The sequence below is a fragment of the Colias philodice genome, chromosome 7 (assembly GCF_061535455.1).
Source record: "Colias philodice isolate Cphi_HAF_F1 chromosome 7, ilColPhil1 Martin Lab GWU primary, whole genome shotgun sequence".
NCBI classification, from domain to species: domain Eukaryota; kingdom Metazoa; phylum Arthropoda; class Insecta; order Lepidoptera; family Pieridae; genus Colias; species Colias philodice.
In genome coordinates this window covers 4,464,348-4,484,259 of record NC_143092.1, presented here as the reverse complement: position 1 = coordinate 4,484,259, position 19,912 = coordinate 4,464,348, and the positions used below count along the sequence as shown (strand labels likewise).

General features: G+C 32.0%; 1 protein-coding gene and 2 long non-coding RNA genes across 3 annotated transcripts in view; 1 reads left to right on the top strand and 2 right to left on the bottom strand.

Annotated features, from left to right (window-relative positions):
* Positions 1 to 8,537, top strand: part of LOC149487006 (uncharacterized) — a 191,238-nt gene extending 182,701 nt beyond the window's left edge. The window contains exon 2 of the long non-coding RNA XR_016315831.1: positions 8,256 to 8,537. This is a non-coding gene — a long non-coding RNA (uncharacterized LOC149487006). The remainder of the gene's footprint in view (positions 1 to 8,255) is intronic.
* LOC149487000 (uncharacterized) overlaps positions 1 to 19,912 on the bottom strand; it is a 412,994-nt gene that overhangs the window by 145,284 nt on the left and 247,798 nt on the right. The window lies entirely within an intron of this gene.
* LOC149487004 (uncharacterized) overlaps positions 4,329 to 19,912 on the bottom strand; it is a 160,952-nt gene continuing 145,368 nt past the window's right edge. Inside the window, exons 2-5 of the mRNA XM_089697306.1 lie at positions 6,826 to 7,103; positions 5,879 to 6,717; positions 5,613 to 5,726; positions 4,329 to 5,497 (exon numbers count right to left, since the gene is read on the bottom strand). Of these exons, the coding sequence (XP_089553432.1) occupies positions 4,329 to 5,497; positions 5,613 to 5,726; positions 5,879 to 6,092 (1,497 nt within the window). The 5' untranslated portion in view covers positions 6,093 to 6,717; positions 6,826 to 7,103. The remainder of the gene's footprint in view (positions 5,498 to 5,612; positions 5,727 to 5,878; positions 6,718 to 6,825; positions 7,104 to 19,912) is intronic.

Here is a 19,912-nt window from a genome sequence, read left to right as displayed (position 1 = left end):
TGTCAATCGAATTTATTGATTTATGATAATTTTTATTCACAAGTAATCAATGCATTCGATTCTAGATGTCAGATTTCGATTTTTAGAGTAACGTCTCTAGTATTTAAAAAGAAAAAAGGTTTATTGACACAAAATTGTAGTGACGTCAGTTCTTCAATTCAGAAATTGTTTATTATGTTTAAAATGGTTTATCAGTAAAATGAAATCTTAAAATTACTTGTATCGGTCATTGTTATTATAAATATGTAGTCGTAATTGAAAAAAGTCAAGCAAATGTGCAGTTCTAACAAAACGAAATATCATGTTATTCTATGTCGTCGTTACTAGGTTACGTTCTTGAATTTTGTTGAACTGTCAAATGTTGCCTATTAAAATGGCTCTACTATAAATAAAAAATTGAACCTACATAATAATTTGTTTTACGCTGAAATTTCATGTATCGTTTTTGGTACAGGTAATTTTGCATTTTAACATTTGATCATAAAAAATACATATCGCCTCTTTGCGACGAAACCGTGTTATTTCGAAAAAGGCGATTTTACAGGAGAGCATTTTTAAACTTTCAAAAAGGTATATTAGGTAAATGAACGTTTTTATGGGTTACATCTATAACAAATTATATGAATTATCTTATTAACTATTGCATAATGCAAAAAAATACCCTAATTTAAAAGATTTTAGGACAAAAAAAGCATTAAAAAAAAAAGGAAAAAATATGTCACATTTTTTTCTGAAAAAGTATAAGAAGAACGATGTAGCAAATTAATCTGTCACGTTGTTGATGCTATTATTTTTATTTTATGCTAAATTATAATATAAAAACACATTGTTGAAATTAGAAACATTTATTAAACAGATGAAATAGTTGTAGCTAAACAGTGGTTTCTTTGGACAAAACTATTACTAATCAACAGTTAGTCAGCCTTTATTGAATGTAATCAATATTCTTCTCACTTTATGCTTATTTCTTCTTACATTGTAATCATCTTAATTATATAATCTCAAAAAACTAGTAATCTAAGTTTTCAGTCTCGGTCATAAACTAAGTAATCAGTAAATTTGCACAATTAAGTGCTTACTTTATAAACGTATGTTTATAAAGTAAGCAAAATTCTAAACAAAAAATAATAATTATCAAAACATAAATCTCCTCTATGAGCAAAATCTTAAACATTATAATAACAAAAAACATAAAAATCGCCTATTAAAACTTTAAATAGATAAAACCATATCACTCATATTTTGTGCTGAAATGCCATTCATTTCCAAAACAGTATTATTAAAACTTACAAGGCTTCAAAGAATGGCTTATAATATCTTGGGATGAGGTTTTTATTAACCAAATCCATGATATCCTTTTTCTTTTTTTCGGCTAATCCAGGTTTCCGAGTATAAGCTTTTTTCAATTCAATATTGGTATTGTTACTTATCTTCTTATTCTTCTTCAAAACGATGGCCTTCTTGAACTGTACGTCGGCATACGAATCTTTAAAAAATATGGCATTAGAGTCCTCTTTTTTAACTTGTATTACCTTTATTCCTGAAAACTTCACTGCGTTATTATCTTCATCTTTTACCAGCGCATAGTTCATCAGGTTGCATACATTTTTCCAGTCATTTATATCACAGAAACTCAATTCATTCACATGGAAAGGCTCCCCTTTTTTTCTGGCAGCTTTTATGGCACCAATAAATGCGTCAGGGGTATACATAGGACCTGATCTTAACTGACGTTTTACTTCTCTTTCTATTTGAGAATGGGCTGAATCGCCTTCATTCTGTGTGTGACCCTTGATTAAATATTTATGTGTCACTGACTTGAGATTTGGCAAAGTCTGTACAGCATATAGGTACATCGCTATCATAAACTTGTTTTTTTGCTGGCCAGCACAGTTATCTGAGTAGAAGACAACATCCAGATCTTTGGCCGTTTCTGAAACTTTCATCAGATATTTGAATACACAAGTGCCGATTTCGTTTACGCCTCTGTTAGCGTTTGATTCATCCCATACGAAACATTCAGCATTGTTAGTCTGAATATTATAAATTGTCAAGTTAAGTACATTCAGTTTTGACTTATAGTAAAAAACTGAAATTTCACCCTTAGGGCATTGAAAGACTGCTTGAAGATCGTAAACAGCAACTAAAATATTTTTGTTATTCTTGTCGTTTGCCTTCTCAATTCGTGACAATTGCTTTTCTCTTAGTGACATATCACACTAGCGGATTGCGAGCGGTTTCAAAGCGGAGCGGGTGCGCAACGAATACGTTGCGGGCGCGCAACGAACACGCCGCGGATGCGCAGCGAACACGTCGCGGAATAGAAGCGTCGACGCCATTTTGTATACTCTCGCACAAAAGCCAGCTCTTCCGCCTTGCCTAACTTCCATTCAATATTTCCATCGTTTCTGTAGCACTCAATTTTTTAACCGTACTGTGGAAATGCACTTACTTAACTAAAGATGTAATAGTAACAACTGGAGTTGTTAAAAAAGGTGCTATAAAATTGAATTACTAGGACTAGTGAGTTGCTGGTTGCTTGATAAAATTTTCTACTCACTGCTACCTATTTACCTAATAATAAGATAGACCTGTTTTAGTTAAGGAGCTTTAACATTTATTTCACTAATGAACTTTCTTTATGAGCAATTAAGTTATCTGATTGCATTTCGACCAAGATTTAATGGATAAAAAAATACCCTAAACCAATGATATTATATATAGAAACAAGAGGTAGATACGTCATCAACGCACCAAAACTGATTCCGTGAATTGGTCCTATTTGGGACCAATGCAATCAGTCAGATTGTCACCGGTCCCAGTGAGCGCATGTGCCGATAGGTACATTAAAGTTGTCGAAAATGCCTTCCTGTGTGTTCAGAAAGTGCACGTATTCGTGCAAAAAAATAAAGAAAGATAAAGGAATATCATATCACAGCAAAATATATTAAATTATTACAGTTTAAGAGTAAAAATAACAATTTACAATTCTTTATTAATGACACTTGCTTGACACGTGTATTGAAATAATGAAAGGGATAAAACATTGCTTCAATCACTAGTGTGACAAAGCTAGCGTACACTGTGTTCAAAGATTATCATGTAGACACGATAATCGTATCTACATTACTACGTAATCATTATTGAAAATAGAACGGTTATTTTATTAATTTCGATTTGGGTAAATACTTGATTAATTTTATATTTAAATCCACACAGTGCATATAATTAACAAATATATCTATTTATTATATACAATGAAATCGTGATGGCAAAAATGTTTGTTTGCAAAAATGATGTTGAATATACGTATACATTGAAGAAAAGATTATCGCTACTGACGAAAAATGCTATTTGCTTTTCTGTAAATAGCTATTGAACATAAATTTTATTTGTGTTTTAGATAAAAAAGGCTTATACTTCATCCTTTCTTTTATTTCATCCTTTTTTTTCATCTAGGCACCACTATTATTATAATTATCCTACAAGTTGGAGTGATGACTTTGTACGGGTTTCGGGAACTGCCTTGACGCATAGCGTAAGATCGGTCCTTATGGAGTTCATAAGGAGGACTATAATATGCAGTATGCTCCGCAGTGGGTGATTATCGGGTGAAATGATGATGACCGAAAACGAACACCACAGCTAGTAATAAATACTTAATACAGTTATATCTCCAAAAAAGTTTTTTATTTTTTTTTCATTTTAATACGACATCATAATAATCATAAAATAGTAAATGAAATTGTCACATTTATTTACTTGTGCAGGAAACCTAACATCTTTAACATTGAACCTTCTGTGTCGTTAATCTATGCCAATTACCATGGCAACTATTTGTTTATTTATATTTAATTGGTGAATTCTTATGACTTTTGCTTACACCTGCGCGGAAGTGACAAACTATCTTTGTCTTTTTTGTTTATATCATTTTATTAGAGCCATCTCTCTTATACAGTCTGTCAATGTAATAAATTAAGTAAAATGAAAATTGTATTTGTGTGTGCCTGACACTGCATATGAAGCATTTTTTTTGGATATATTGTGAGTATATAACGTATCTATACATAAAATATCATTGCCCTAAACATTAACATGTTATGAAACTCGTAAAAAATAATGATCTCATAATCATTATACTATCACAAGTTTTAAGTAACAACCAGCACGGATTCCATTTTGTTAATGAGTGTACATGACTGCGACGTAAACGTTGCGCATCTGCCACGCGTCCGAAACGAATTCGCTGCGCAACCGCGGCGTGTTCGTTGCGCGCCCGCAACGTATTCGTTGCGCACCCGCTCCGCTTTGAAACCGCTCGCAATCCGCTAGTGTGATATGTCACGATGCATCTCATAGATTTCTTTTCCTAACTCCTTCTCTTCAGCTGTACTATTTTTATTTACTTCGCATATATCGCACAAGTCTTTTTTTGGAATAAAGAATGAAATGTTAAATTCTTGTGTAAATATGCGATAGAACATCAAGTATGTTGCAAAACGGGTATTTTGGGATTTACATTGTTCAACATAGTCCCTATGGAGATCTGTAATAGCTTTGCTACCATCGATGTAATGTCTTTTCGAGTTAGCACGAATGTAGTGCGATTCAATTTTTGGTATTGACTCAATAAACACTCTTACACCATCTTTTATATTTTCATCCACTTTGTTGTGATTTTGATGACACCCACGATTATCTTTCATTAATGAAATGTTAGTATCTTTATTTTTTTTCTTTAAAGCCGTCTCTATAGGGCGATTATTAATCCCCAAAGTGTTCTTAAAAAACAGTTTACATACTCTAATCTTCACTCCAGAAACAGTCAAAAAGAAAGCATTATTATTATCACGATTTAATGCTATGGTTCCGTCCGGATTAACTTTAACGTATCGATGTTTAGGGACGACTACTTCGATATTGTTTGCGATGAAAGACCATTGCTTTTCAATCTCGCCTAAATCCCAGTATTCTTTTAAAAGTTGTTGTCTTTGCTCCTCAGTGATATTAGATCCACATTTAAATGTACATGTTTCTTTGCAAGATGGTTTTAGTTTACGTTCCGGTATAATTTTATTAGTTTTTGTTGATTTGTATGATTTTCCACAGTTTCTTAGTCGCTTCGCAACATTTTTTTTCCATAATAATTCTCTTTTGGGCCTTTTTTTACCTTTTTTAGTAGGGGTATTATCTGGTTCATTTGACTCTACTTGCGTGGTGCTAACATTTTCGACGGCAGGTGGTTCATTTTCTGATATTAGCAGGTCCTGTTGATTTACGGTATGAAATACAATTTCATGCTCATCTGTTGGGGTCACATTCAGGTCTATAGCATTGAGTACTGTGCTTACAGTAGCTGCACTAGAATGAAAAACGTCTTGATCCTTTCGAAAGTCGATGTTGGTATAGACGTCATTGTTGTCGTCAGATTCTGAAGAGCTCACACGTGCTGGTTTCATAATTTCATAGTTGGGGTCTTTTACGGAATCATCACTATCTAAAAAAAAACCAAAAAAAATCTATTAAACTTTCAATTATCTATAAGTCAGTAAATAAATGTAAGATACAGTTATCGAGTACCCACAATAATATGAGTTTTATTAAATTTATACCTTCGTAGAAAGACGGACCACTGCTTGATGAACTACTGCTACTTGAGGAACTACTGGTGCTACTACTAGTTGATTCACAACGGCGACGATTAGTGACCATTGAGTCTTCTTTGTCTAAAACAATATCAAAATGATAAATATTATGATAACTACCATAATGTTTTCCACGCTTCACTTTACCATCTATAAGCCTCACACGAAACACACGAAAAGACGGGCGTCGAATAACATTACATACAATAAAATTAACTAATAATGTTACTTACATTCGGCAACTGCTGCAGCGCTGCAACCAGTCACCTCCTCATTTCGGTTGCTTTCATAGTTAGTTTCCATTGGAAAAGTTGAATCGCCTTGCTCGATATTATTGTTGTCGCTTTCATTTTCATGTATTTCCATTTGAGAAATGGAATTGCTTTGTTCTCCGTCATTATTTTCTTTTGTTGCTAATAAAACTAAGTATTTGGACCGCGTCCCCATCTGAAAAAATAAGTCTTAATAGTATTTTCTTTTAGTGCTTACAACGTGATAAATCATTATGTATTGCATTGAAATAAGAAACATATCTATAAAAACGGAACAACAATAAATGACCATCACTCATTTCTTGTAATAAAAAACCATTCATCATCAACAATGTTATAGGTAAACCAGAATCTGATGGCAATTAGGGAAATCAAAATTTTGAGTGTGCAACCCTAGGGAAAATGGACTGAACGATCTTGATACTGCTTATTTTTTATTTTGTCCTCAATATCATTACTCACATTGCATAAGTGGACAATACTGTACTTAATAATGAGATATCCACTTAATATTATTATGTAGGTACATACTTACATGTATAATATACAATTATACAAATTACTTTTATACAGGTAATACATATTATTATTTACACATACCTATATTTGTATATTCATTACCAGTATGCCATGTGAAAATATCGATATAATGATAATGTAGATCAAAACTGCTTATAATTTTTTATAAAATAAAATAAAAATAAAATAAAATTATGTTTATTTTCGAAAGTATTAACAGACACACATTATAAAATTGACTTGGACAGCTTGGACTTGACGAATAGCCGTATTGGAAACTCCTGTAATAAGTTTTCATAAAATTATATTGTTAACAACAAACAATATTATAGTTACCTACATATAATATTTTTTAATTTATAGTATCAAAACGGGTAAGTCTAATTTACCAATAAAATCTTCAAAATTGAAAATTGTGATGTGTTTGACCCTTCTTCATCGAATGCTTTTCTATACACATTATAAACAACACCTCTTGCTTGTGATCGCAGCGGCTTTTTCGACATTTTCGAAGATTTTTTAGACAAAATCCTAAAAATTATTCATCAACTGCAAAAAAGACAAATAATTTGACATCCAATTTGATAGTTGTCAAATAAGTTGCCACATAAAAATCTTTTATTTCTTAAATATAATTATGCCATCAGATTCTGGTAGACCTATACACCTTATGATATCACAATTCAAAAATGTTATTATTTCAACAACAACGTGATATCAGATTTTATAAAAAGTTGCATTTGAAACATTTTTTCAAGAAAACCGAGTTATATTGCTTTACCACAGTATAATAACAAAAAATATCACTGAATTTAAAGATATGTTTGCAATAAAACTGTGGTACACTCGTGATATCACGTTTTTGCAGAAAACTGAGAGCTCCTTACCTTTGGCGCTTAAAGAGAAAACTAACTTGTCACAGTGTTGAAAACAGAGTACTATGTGAAAGGGACAACGCGATAACGCAACGTACCACTGTAGTGACGTCCTTTTCGCTCATGGTCTCGCTGTCCTTCACTTTTAAAACACCACGTTTTTGCACAAAATAAAGTTGAATACGGCGGTTTCGATTATCAAATAAAAAAAAAAAAACATTTTGCGAAATATCACGTTTTTCTCGCAAAGAGGCGATATATGTATGTATTTATCTGTATGATTATAATTCAATGCATAATATTTAGTTGTTAGAATATGCTCAAAGTATCGGTCTAATACTTTCGTCCGTGATTTGTATTGTAATTTTTGTACTTATAATTTACGTAGATAATTTTTGGATTCTGTGAATTCTTATTTCCAGTGATTTTCGTACGGGATGTTGTTTTATTATATGTATGATGTTTTATTATATTACTTTCCAGCCTTGAGCCTTAAGTATGTTGCGATGTCTTGAAATTTTGTATAATGTTGTAAAATAAACGATGAAATTGCTTTAACAAAATAAAAATAATTATCGCAAATGGGTTACCTTTTCAAGTGCATTCAAAAAGATAAAGCAATTTTATTGTTATTAAATATGTATGTACGACTGTAAAATTACAAACGGGCTGTTAATGGCTTCAGTTGTAGTTAAAAAAATAAAATTAAAACCGTAGTAAGTTACTTGTTTTGAAGCTTCAAATACCACATACAAATTGTATTTTTTAATCTTTTCCATGGGTATTGACGCATTTTATTTCTATTTTCATATCTGTAACCGAGCAATAATATGTGAACTATAATTTTATATTATAGGGTATTTAATATAATAGATGGTATCTGTATTCAAAATTTGCGATAACCCATTTTCTTTATAATATGTGTTATTTTCCCCATTATATAGATAATTATCAAGAAAACATAACAATATGGTTCAGATATGTAAGTAGTTGTTTGAATGTTTGTAAACGTGTATGCGTGTGTGTTTGTATGTGTGTAATAAGCACATATACACAGATAATGTTAAATTAAATGTTAATTACACATACATCGACACGCATAGACGTTTTGAAAGAATTAAACGGACTGTTTGATGTCCTAATAGAAAAATAAATTAAGTATCCATAGTATTTAATGTATTACCCTATGTATGATTTTTGAATACATAAATAAATTATTCCTGTGATTCCAGTTTTTTATTTACCTTGTTTTATCATAAATGACTAAGTACCTATCAATATAATGTATTTAAGTAATTACTATATTATATTATGATGAATTTCAAATAAATCATCAAAAGTTCATTGCCAGGCAAGTCACGGAAAAATATTTAATTTATTCAATTTTTTATCCGATGCTGTGATTTTTCTTCTTAGAACTTATTTCATAATTTTGTACTGGTAAGAGTTCTAACACACGAACGGCAAGTTGTGAACGGCAGAGGCTACTTCAGCCGTCGCCACATGTCGACGTCAGTCGTCGGAGCGTCGGCGGCAGCAGTCAATACGTCGACGGCTGCCGTCGACAAGTGGCGACGCTTGCAGTTTTGTGTTGACAGTATATCGTATAACATTACAAGTATATAGTATATCGAAACGAATCAGAAATTCTAATATGAAATCTATTTTATTACGATAAATATTTAAGGAAAACACTATTTTATTAATTACATAGGTACCTATACATTTTATTTTATTAAGCACATAAATAATCTCCAACAGCTCCACGCAATACACTTGCAGAGAGGTTCCTCTGAGAAGCACACATTCCTATAGTTCATATAGTATTTGTCTAGATGGCGCTGATATTAAGTCGAGTAGGATTATTGTAGCAACTGAATGTATAAAATTATGTTTGAACTAGCTCTCCGCCCGTATAGTCAATCTATATAATATTTGCACCATCTTTCATCCATATCGGTTTAGTAGTTTAAGTGTGAAGAGGCGACAGAATACTTTCGCATTTGTAATATACTAGCTTTCCGCCTGCGGCTTCGCCCTCGTTTTCAAAGAAAAACCTGTTCCCGTAGGATTTACGGGATAAAACCTATCCTATGTCCTTTCTCGGGTATCAAAATATCTCTATACCAAATTTCATGCAAATTGGTTCAGTAGTTAAGGCGTGATTGAGTAACAGACAGACAGACAGAGTTACTTTCGCATTAATTATAATACTAGCTTTCCGCCCGCGGCTTCGCCCGCGTTTTCAAAGAAAAACACGTTCCCGTAGGATTTCCGGGATAAAACCTATCCTATGTCCTTTCTCGGGTATCAAAATATATTCTCTATACCAAATTTCATGCAAATTGGTTCAGTAGTTAAGGCGTGATTGAGTAACAGACAGACAGACAGAGTTACTTTCGCATTTATAATATTAGTATGGATTAGTTAGACTTTAGAGTTTAGAGTATGTACTCTAAGGTTTGAACACTATTTTTCACTACCTTTCTTATCTAGTACCTATTCCATACAAACCAATACAACTAACAACTTTATAGTGTTTCTGCAAAAAAATCACTTTGAAACATGAATATCACCTATATTAATTTATATGACAATTATTGAAGAACCAAACCATTTTATATTATAATCATAATGAAAAAAGCAGAAGGAATTAGGAAACAGATGCGTATCGACAACTTAGTCATTCTTTAACAAAATACTCGTAGCGAAACAAAAAAGCTCAGAGCTTTTGTAAAAAGTTGATATTTGGCTACTCTCCCAAACATATTTTATTATACAAATAGAAACAACTTTTAACTGAATTGCCGATTGAAGCACTTGTAATGTTAAATTCTATTACAACTTGAGTCGATTTACAAGAGGAAACCTTTTTCTTCCAAGGGGTGAATTTAAATAAACCCAGCATACTTACAGTGAGGCTATAAAAAGTTTCGTAGTCTGTGCAAAATTTGGCTTGTTTTTTTATCGATTACTCTTGTTGCAATTGTGTTTTAATTTTTACTTGCTTTCCACCCGCGGCTTCAGCCGCTTTATCTAAAACATGACAAATTATAAGTATACTTAAACATTCCTCTATAATCACTATCTATTAAAAAAAGGTTTCAAAATCTGTAGTGTTATTTTAAATATCTAAGCATACAGACACACAGACGACGGAAAGTGACTCTGTTTTATTGACACTTCGCAGGATGGACTTGTTGCTGAGCCGACACACGTTGGTGACTTTGATTGATTAACTCAAAGTTACCTGTACCTAACCTGCTACTATTTTAATCTTCTGTCTCAGAAGAATAAAATAGTAAGCTTTCCACATATTTATAATAAAATAAATTATAATGACATTTTTGATACGAACGTTTCTACTTAAGCTACTTATACCTAGTAATAAACATACTCCATATAGTAAGATAAGAGTGAGCCCAAGAGTAGGGTAACTCCCACGCTTGAGCCAATTCGTTATATCTCAATATTCATTCACCCGGCTCTAATTGAGAATGTCGTAAGTATGGGATACGATACCGGTGGCACACATAACAACGCGTAGGTGTAAAGGCCATAATTATATCTGAGGATGAATTTGTTTCATAGTGATACGTGAAAAAGATACAAGAAAATCACTCTCTTATTCTGCCGCATATTTCTTGTGAATGTGTTTGTAAAGAACCAATAAAATCGCTTGAAGTTTGAAGCGATACTATTGGTAATTTACAAACACATTCCTCGCTACACATCCTCGCACATTATTGGTGGAAAAGCACCCATAATCCTATAATGTAGGTAAAGCAAATTGTGAACCACTATGAATTAAATAACTTCAAATAGTTGCATGTTGTTACAAAACAAGTTCGTAACGGTAACATTTATTTTACTACAGCCGTAACATTACGCTTAACTTTTGCGCGGAACTGTAACAGTTTCCTTGCAGAATTTTATTCACAGTTCACACAAATGTTGTTAGTGAATTCCAACGCGAGATAAATTATCTCGTTTTAGAGCATTTGAGAGAGATTTGCGCCGCAGGTATGCATTTGTAGTTTGCTGAAACTTTAAATCTGTTGAAAGAATGGAATTGGAATGTATGCAAATATTTTATACGGAGAATGCGAGTTACTCAATTAAAATTTTGGGTTTTAAATATCTTTTTTGGAATTAGGACAATATTGGTGAAAGGATAGATAATGAAATAAAATATCCATTATTTTATTTAACTTGGCAAGTACCTAAATAGCTTCGATTTGATGCCGAAACTTCGTTCGTCCGATGCGTTATCTTCACTTATAAATCCTTTAAAAAATGCATTTAAATACATTCTATCACTAGCTTTCACCCGTCGTTAAAAGATAGAAGATTTGTTTTAATAAACTGAACAAAGATGCAAGTCACGTGTTCCCGTCACGCAATATGTCTCTATTACAGCATCGGGAGCGCAATCAATGTTCTTGTTATATCATAAGCGCACTATTCATCATTAGTCTGCTTTGTATCGGTTGTAAGGTTTACGCCTTGCGGTTCCACTTTTGTAAGCTCACCTATGAAGCTTTTTTCAGAGAATTCACTGAAGCTCTATCTATGGATATGAAATTGATTGTGGACTGTCTTGCTTACTAATAGATTTTCAAATTGGTGATACATTATCTATATAACATAATATGTTTTTTTATTAAGTTTAAACACGCATTGAAAGTCACTAATAAAATCTAGTCTGAAATTTTATATCAGTGATCACACTCGTAAGTAGATAGTAAAAGATCGAGATCATATTGTTACAAAATTCTTATGACGTCAATTTTTATCTCATGTGAATATACTATTAATTCATTCAATCGCATGATACCTGTGTAAAAATAGCCTATTCTTATCGAAGTATATATTTTTATTAAGCTCCTGTATCTACTAAATTGCATAGAGGTGTGAAAGAAGAAAAAAAATAGATCCAACATTCTTATCTAAAACCCCCAATACTTACATATTTAATTAACCTTCAAGCAGAAATTACTCAAAAAATAGATTTTATGAGAGCAAATTTATTATCCAAGTTGTTAAGTTGTTTGTTAAGCTTCAACGTGCCTTTTAAATCTATGTAATTGTGTACTTTACACAGCCCTATTAACAAGGGTCCGTCAAGATAAAATTTTATTGCAATCAATCAAAACCCAACACCAATGAAGCACTCTCCTTTATATAATAGAAGCCTTAGAAAATCTTTAAATTGATGGAAAGTATGCATTTTCTGAGGGAAAATATTTTATAAAAATAAATAGGGAGTAGATTTAATAGATGAGTGGGTAAGTAAGTAACTTTTTAAACAAACTTCAATTCAGGCGCATTCTATCGAAAATAAAATTTCATAAAAGTGTTTTTTTTTTTTCAATGTATTTGAGAATATTCACTTAAGGTTCTTTCGTATTTATGTGTTTATAAGTATGCATACAATTTTATATTCTGTTTCACCACGTAACAATAAAATAGTACTTCGCTTTATGTACCTCTAAACCAGTAACAACCAATCCTGAATATTGCTATGTTGAATTTTTTACGACGAGTCACGCTCGAATTTTATGCAACGCTATGAATACATACAGATATTTTAGTGCATATAAATGTTATAATATTGAATTATGGTGCTCACCTTTAGCGATTTATAAAACAATTGTGAAATCTGTGTTCTTTTACAAATTTTCTAGCAACAAGATTTGGCATAATATTCCACGGTAAATCTGCTTAATAACCACTCGTGCCACAGTAGCATACCCAAAATAAATATGCGAAATAAATAATCCATACTAATATTATAAATGCGAAAGTAACTCTGTCTATCTGTTACTCAATCACGCCTAAACTACTGAACCAATTTGCATGAAATTTGGTATGGAGATATTTTGATACCCGAGAAAGGACATAGGCTACCTTTTATTGCGAAATATGTACCACGGGCGAAGCCGGGGCGGACCTCTAGTACTTAATAAAAGAAAAAAGTGTCATTATAGAAATAGAGATACTTACTATATTAAAATTGGTTGGTATTTTTAAATAGTAATCTTACTTGCTACGTATAAAAGTACTAACAAAATATAAGATAAACTTTAATAAAAGCTCCAAAAAGCAAGTTTCGGAAGTATGAAAATTTAAGCCATTCACCTCATTAGATTAGAGAATGTTTAAACTTTCGCGCTGTGTAAATATTTAAATAAATGCCTCCATTTATTGCTAATGCGGCGTAATCTATTTAATTATATAAAGTTTTTCCCTTAAAAGCCCAACGTGCTGAGTGTATGAAACATTTAGTTTGCTAGGGCGGAATCTCCGGGGAGCAGTAATTTAAATAAATATTATTCAACCACATATTTTATGTATGAGCGAACAACCCTTGTTGAAAGGATCCATTGCTCGTATATTATAAATATAACGTGTGACTCTATTATTTTATAAAGCGAATAACCCTTTAAATATACATATTTAATAAAATGTGTCAATAAAACGAAATGTCCATTTGAATTCCTCCGTAATTGATGTCAACAATAACATTTTTAATTCAGGCCACATTCTGTAAAAATAGAGTTGTTTTTGTTTATAATTTATTGAGTTGTTGAAATGTATGCAGATTCTTGCAGATGTAAGCTATTAGCTATATAATATCAGCAGACAAAGCATTTCATGATTCCTTATAAAATTCAGGCTTGTCGGAAAGAAGACTTAAAAAGAGGAGATATTAATATAACTCACACTGTTAAGGCCCCTCCTTAAAACTCGACGACCAAATATACAATCCATCACAAATGTTCATTTCATTTGTTCCTGTACAATTTAACTGCATTACTTACCATACCTATACCGTCGAGTAGAATTATAATTATTCACAGTAGAATAATCGAAATCTGAAGCGCATCTATAGGTGTTGTAAGCCAAGCTGACATAGGCTAGATCACGTATCGAACATTAGTTCAACAGTTCCTCTGCCAACTCCCTAATGGCAAGATTGGACGTGCTTGCTGCTTCCAAGCTTCGAATAATTATATGCCATTTGTATGTATCAGGAGTATTGAATTTTTTGTACGGCAATAAGCACGTTTATGAACTTGCCTTGGTTGTAAGCGGATATTAAACTTTAAATAGTAAAATCGATGCTTTATATCATTATAATCTTGGTTGCATTTAAGGTTTATACAACTACAGGTGTAGCTGGTTATTCTGAATTCTTAATTGAGACCATATTTTTTATACAATCCCTGAAATTCAGGTAACATGTTTGCTCATAAGATAAAGTTTGATAAATGCAACGGAATAACTCATCTTATAAATTGTAACGGGTGCACATTATAAAAGATAATATTCAATTGTAGTTTTAAGAAATCTATTAAATCTGTTAAAGCACAAAGTAAAACGTAAAGGATATTGAAAATATCTGTAAGGTATATAATATACATATATATGTATACCTACCATACAACGCCAACAAATCTTATTCGTGTGTAGGTATGTGTGCGAAAATCTCATGATAAATTTCAATGGACGAGAAAATTGATTTCAATCGGGAACTTACCTAAGTTTAGCACGTGTTGTGAACATTTCCCATCACGTGACGGTGTTATTACTTCCAATTGTTAGAGGATATATCAAATAATCATTTATCTTGGTGGAGGTATTAAAATTCCATTATATTATATTGAAACGATACGATTTGTTAATATAATAATGTATCTATGCCTGATTCAAAGCCCAATTATTTATTATAATATGCCTAATTGTTTATTGAGTATGGGAACATCTGATAACTTATAAATACAATATATCGTTGTAATAGAAATACACTTTTAAAAATTTCTCTTAGTAAATATAAAGGTATGTAAGTCACCTACTTAAAAGAAAAGCCTTACCTATAGATTCACTTGTTCAATGTTACCATAGGTCTTGGTAGAGAAAAAGCCAAGCGCGGATCCAGGGGGGGGGTCACGGGGTCATGACCACCCCCTGGGCTAGGTCCACGACCTAAGTGGACCACTAATTTAATATTAACTTTTTTAAATTAACAAATTAATACTGTTCAATATGATGTTTTTATTGAATTTTGAGACATAAAAGTAATATAGAACAATGAAATCAATTACAAACGGTAACGGAAGAGAATATGTATAACAAAAATTATAGAAACAGTTTATTAGGGTCGACCTGTGGTCGTAATTTAAGGACAAATAACAGGTTTTTCGATTAAAAAAAAAACTATAACTGCGGAATAAAGTGTAATGGTAAAGTTGTATGTAATTAATTTTTTTTCTACAACTTTTGCCGTTACACTTTTCACACAAATCCTCAAATATCGAAATATTCCAGTTCGTGGATAAGACATAAAATAGCAAAATTTTTTTTCAAATGAACACTATAAAATACAGTCAAATAGGCATGACGAAAGATTTTGAAATCCTCTTCCATAATGTGTGTATACGTTTACTATACAAGAAAAAGCCTATGTTTCGGTAATATACTTAAATTTAACGAAGATAAAAGCCATTTTTTCAAAAAATATTTATTAACTGTGCCAAAACAGCTCGCAGGTGTCATGGCGTAGGCGTGACGTCACTCTTTAGTAAATACGTAATTATTTGTACGCATTGCGAAGAAAATTAAAAAAAAATTTATTTATTATGTGTTATAGAAACGAATTTCAAAGTTTATAAGTGGTGTGCAGTATTGCAGTGTGAATCCACATAAAAATAATGCTCAAAAATGTGTTAGTAATTATTTCAAGCGAGAAAATAATAAGAAATGATTGTATAAAGTTGGCGCGGAGAACCCCGAACCATGTAATCGTGAATTCGCAATTATATTTCTGTTCTGAGTCGATAAAGCATACGTGAAACAATAGAAAATAAATAAAAATGCGTATTCTCAACATATTCATAACAACAAAACCCACCTGACGTGAGTTGTTTACTTAAGCGTGACGTCACGCGTGTTTTAGTCAAAATGGCCAACTGCAGAATTTCAATGTTTTATTTTATTGATAATCTCATTAATCTTAATGTTTTTAAGATTTCTAAGTCACTATATTTAATTAATTTATTACACATTTTCCCTTAAAACACTATTAATACGTTTATTGCACGCCTCATAAGCGAAGCGTTGAGGTGGGTACTACTGTCACTTCGCGCAAAACATCTGATTTTTCAAACTTAAAATGTCTTTATGTATCATACATTGCACTTGTAAGATAATACATACACACACATATTAAGAAAAAACACTATTTTTAACGTTCATGATATTTTTGATGTCATTTTTGTTATTTAAACTAGTTAAAAAACAGTTTAAAAAAGTTCTGTCTTGGACGTCCGTGTGTCTGTATGTGCGGATCCTTTTTCTTGTTAACACGATAGCGACCGAAATACTTTACTAATCGAGTCTTTTTTTTTCTCTTACGCTTGAGTATGCTCAGGAATAGAACCCTTTCATTTTTCAGGGTCTGATTCGATGTGGTTTAATTGTTATTAAATAAACAAAAATAATAATTAATAAATATTTATTAAAAAAAAATTATGAGGCGTGCACTTTTGGATTTTCCAAATTATTTATGGATACTGTCGTCATGCCTATTACAACAAAAAATCGGCCAAGTGCGCGTTGGACTCGCGCACCGAGGACTCCGAGCAAACATATTTTTTCATTATGTTGTATCTTACAATTTTGTTTAAAGGATTTTTTTCTTTATCTGTGCTTGTAACTGCTTAAGTCGTTGCTTTTAACCAAATTTCAAGACTGTGTTCACGGGAAGTACCTTGTAGGTTTTGATTGATGATTCCCTTGCAAGTAGTGGCGAATTACAGAATATGCGCTCTAATTGCTTTTTCTTCAGATTGCGTTGACATAGAATTTGAATTAAATAACAGATTTAAGTTATTATAGACCTGAGTTCTGATGTGAATATCAATTAAATACATATAGATTATAGACGTTCATGAGTAAAGGGATTGTAAGTTTAAAATTATTTAAAAATATATTTTTATTTAATTTAATTAAATAATTAGGGTTTTCGCAGTTACTACATCTGTGCTATAACACGATACTTTTTACTCAATTTCAAGACTGTGTTTACGGGACAGGGTGCTCCCTGCAGGTATTGATTCCCTTGCTAATGTCGAAATCCTACGGTCTAGGTCCCTTGATGCTGTGAAAAATTCAAACTTATAAGCCAACGCAATCAAAAGATACAGCCATTTATGCCGTAAATTATCGCAAATTTCGACATTATCGCAAGGGAATCAAAATCTATAGGTATTGTACTACTTCCTGTGAACACAGAGTTCTGAAATTTGGTTAAAAGCAATGTCAGCACAGATGGAGGAAAAATTGCTAAAACATACATTTCATGCTTATCAACATTCGCAAGTGTTGCCAGAAATCAAAACCTACAGGGTACTTCCCGTGAACACAGAATCTTGATATTTAATCTTTATTTAATAGAAACTTACGTCTTATAGCACAGATAAAGGAAAAATCGCAAAAAGCATAAATTTAATATTAAAACATATAAAAATGTTTGTACGGAACTCTTGGTTCGCCAATCCGACTCGCACTTGACCATTTTTTTTAAATCTACGTATCACTTAAATTACCAAAATATAGCTTTTGAAAATTGACCACGTCTATGTGACCCCCCCCTGGCACTAAAGCTGGATCCGCCCTTGGAAAAAGCTTACTGTATACCTAAGGTTGAATTTCCTCCCTTCCGCGTACATGTTTTTACACAAAAATAAAAACGGTCTATAAATAAAGCACAGTGCGTATTCACAGAGTTAAGAGGTTAATATAGTAAAAAAATATCGCCCATTATTTAAATACAGTATCACGTGCCAAAACAAAGTCGCGGATTTACCGTTGGGAACGATACATGAGTAAAAATGCAAAATTTTCCACATAAATCAATAGCGAGAACAGCGAGCTCCACAATTATTATACATGAGTGTCGTATATCATCCATGCGTTTTAATTAAAACTGATACATACTGTATGGAATAATTTTGAATGTGAACACGTGTTTAAATGTTAGAGATAGGATAGAGATATGTTGCCAAAAATAGAGGTATGGTGCTAATTTTGTTCTGATATTGAGAATTACCGCTTTATTTTTTATAAATTTAAATCTGCATGATGGAATTTTCATAGTAAACCTTTACAACAATCAAAACCTTGTAGTGTAAGTGGCATAATATTATGAAATCAAAAACACTAAAAACGGCTCTATCTTCATTTTTGGAGACTCTTCAGAACATGGATTTTTTTTCATCTTATTTTTGTGTAATTATTGTTTGCTGATATGATGTACAAGACTCATGTGATACAAGTCTTACACAAATTAAACATAGTTAGCTACGATTCAAATACATGATTAGAACACACGTGATCGAATCCTTACTTTAAGCATAGAATAATTAATACTATCGGTGTTCAATTAGCAGATGCATTACCTACACATTAAATATACCATTTATTTAAAAGAGGTTCACAACATTCTTAGGAATTCATTATCGTATCGGATTCTTTCTTGTCATATCCTTTTTTTCCATACATTTAGAAAGTAAGCAATTCATAGATAAAGGTATTTATTATAGAATACGTAAATTGCCAAGTTTGTTGGCATTACTCACATAGTGTTCTCTTGTTTATATTTTATTCACCTCTTGTCTTATCTCTCTGTTTTTCGCTTAATTATTTACAAAGCATAAATTGCACTAATTGATTCACTTACACCTGTTGCTTGATTTCAGCTAACACGTCTCTTCATTATGCATTAAACTAAACATAATAAACAATCACGTATTTTGACTGTTAACGTTGTATTTAATAGTAACTTAAAACAAGTACAAGGTAGGTATATAATAAACTAGATATCCGCCCGCGGATTCACCCGCGTTTTCAATGAAAACCCCGCATATTTCCCGTTCCGGGATTTCCGAGTATGTACATTGTACATACCAAATTTCATTGTAATCGGTTGAGTAGTATTTGCGTGAAGAGTAACAAACATCCATCCATCCTCAAACTTTCGCATTTTACATTTATAATATATCTAGGATAAATAAACGCCAAAATGCAATTTAAAGAGCGTTATTTTTATAGCCAGCAATATAATAGTATTTCTAGCAAGATAATAACGGCAGAGAGTACACCATTATTGACACCTGCCCGGGCGCTGCTCTTTTAAGGAGCCAATAAATTCAGCAAATTGCTCCTCTAGTGTGAGACTGTGAGAACACTCAGATGTCTGTCTTAAACACGAACTTGGATTATTGTTTTCCATGTTTAATTTAATTGGATGCTTTCAGAACTATTGTAGGTTTATGAACACGGAGCTTTTGGCTTGTTCTTTGAAGTTAGATAATCTCTAGATAAAGCTAAAAGAATGGTTTAACATAAAATCTACACATCTTCAAGGTGTTGTGCAGATTTATCCTATTTAAAAAAGGACTTCTCTTTTTCATAAAATCAGGTTCAATGTTTTATATTATATCATTACTATTACCTAATAGGTAATATTTTGCGTCGGATTCCAAGCTTTGAATTACATCATCGCTTAATATAACATTTCATCTTTCTGTAGGTATTC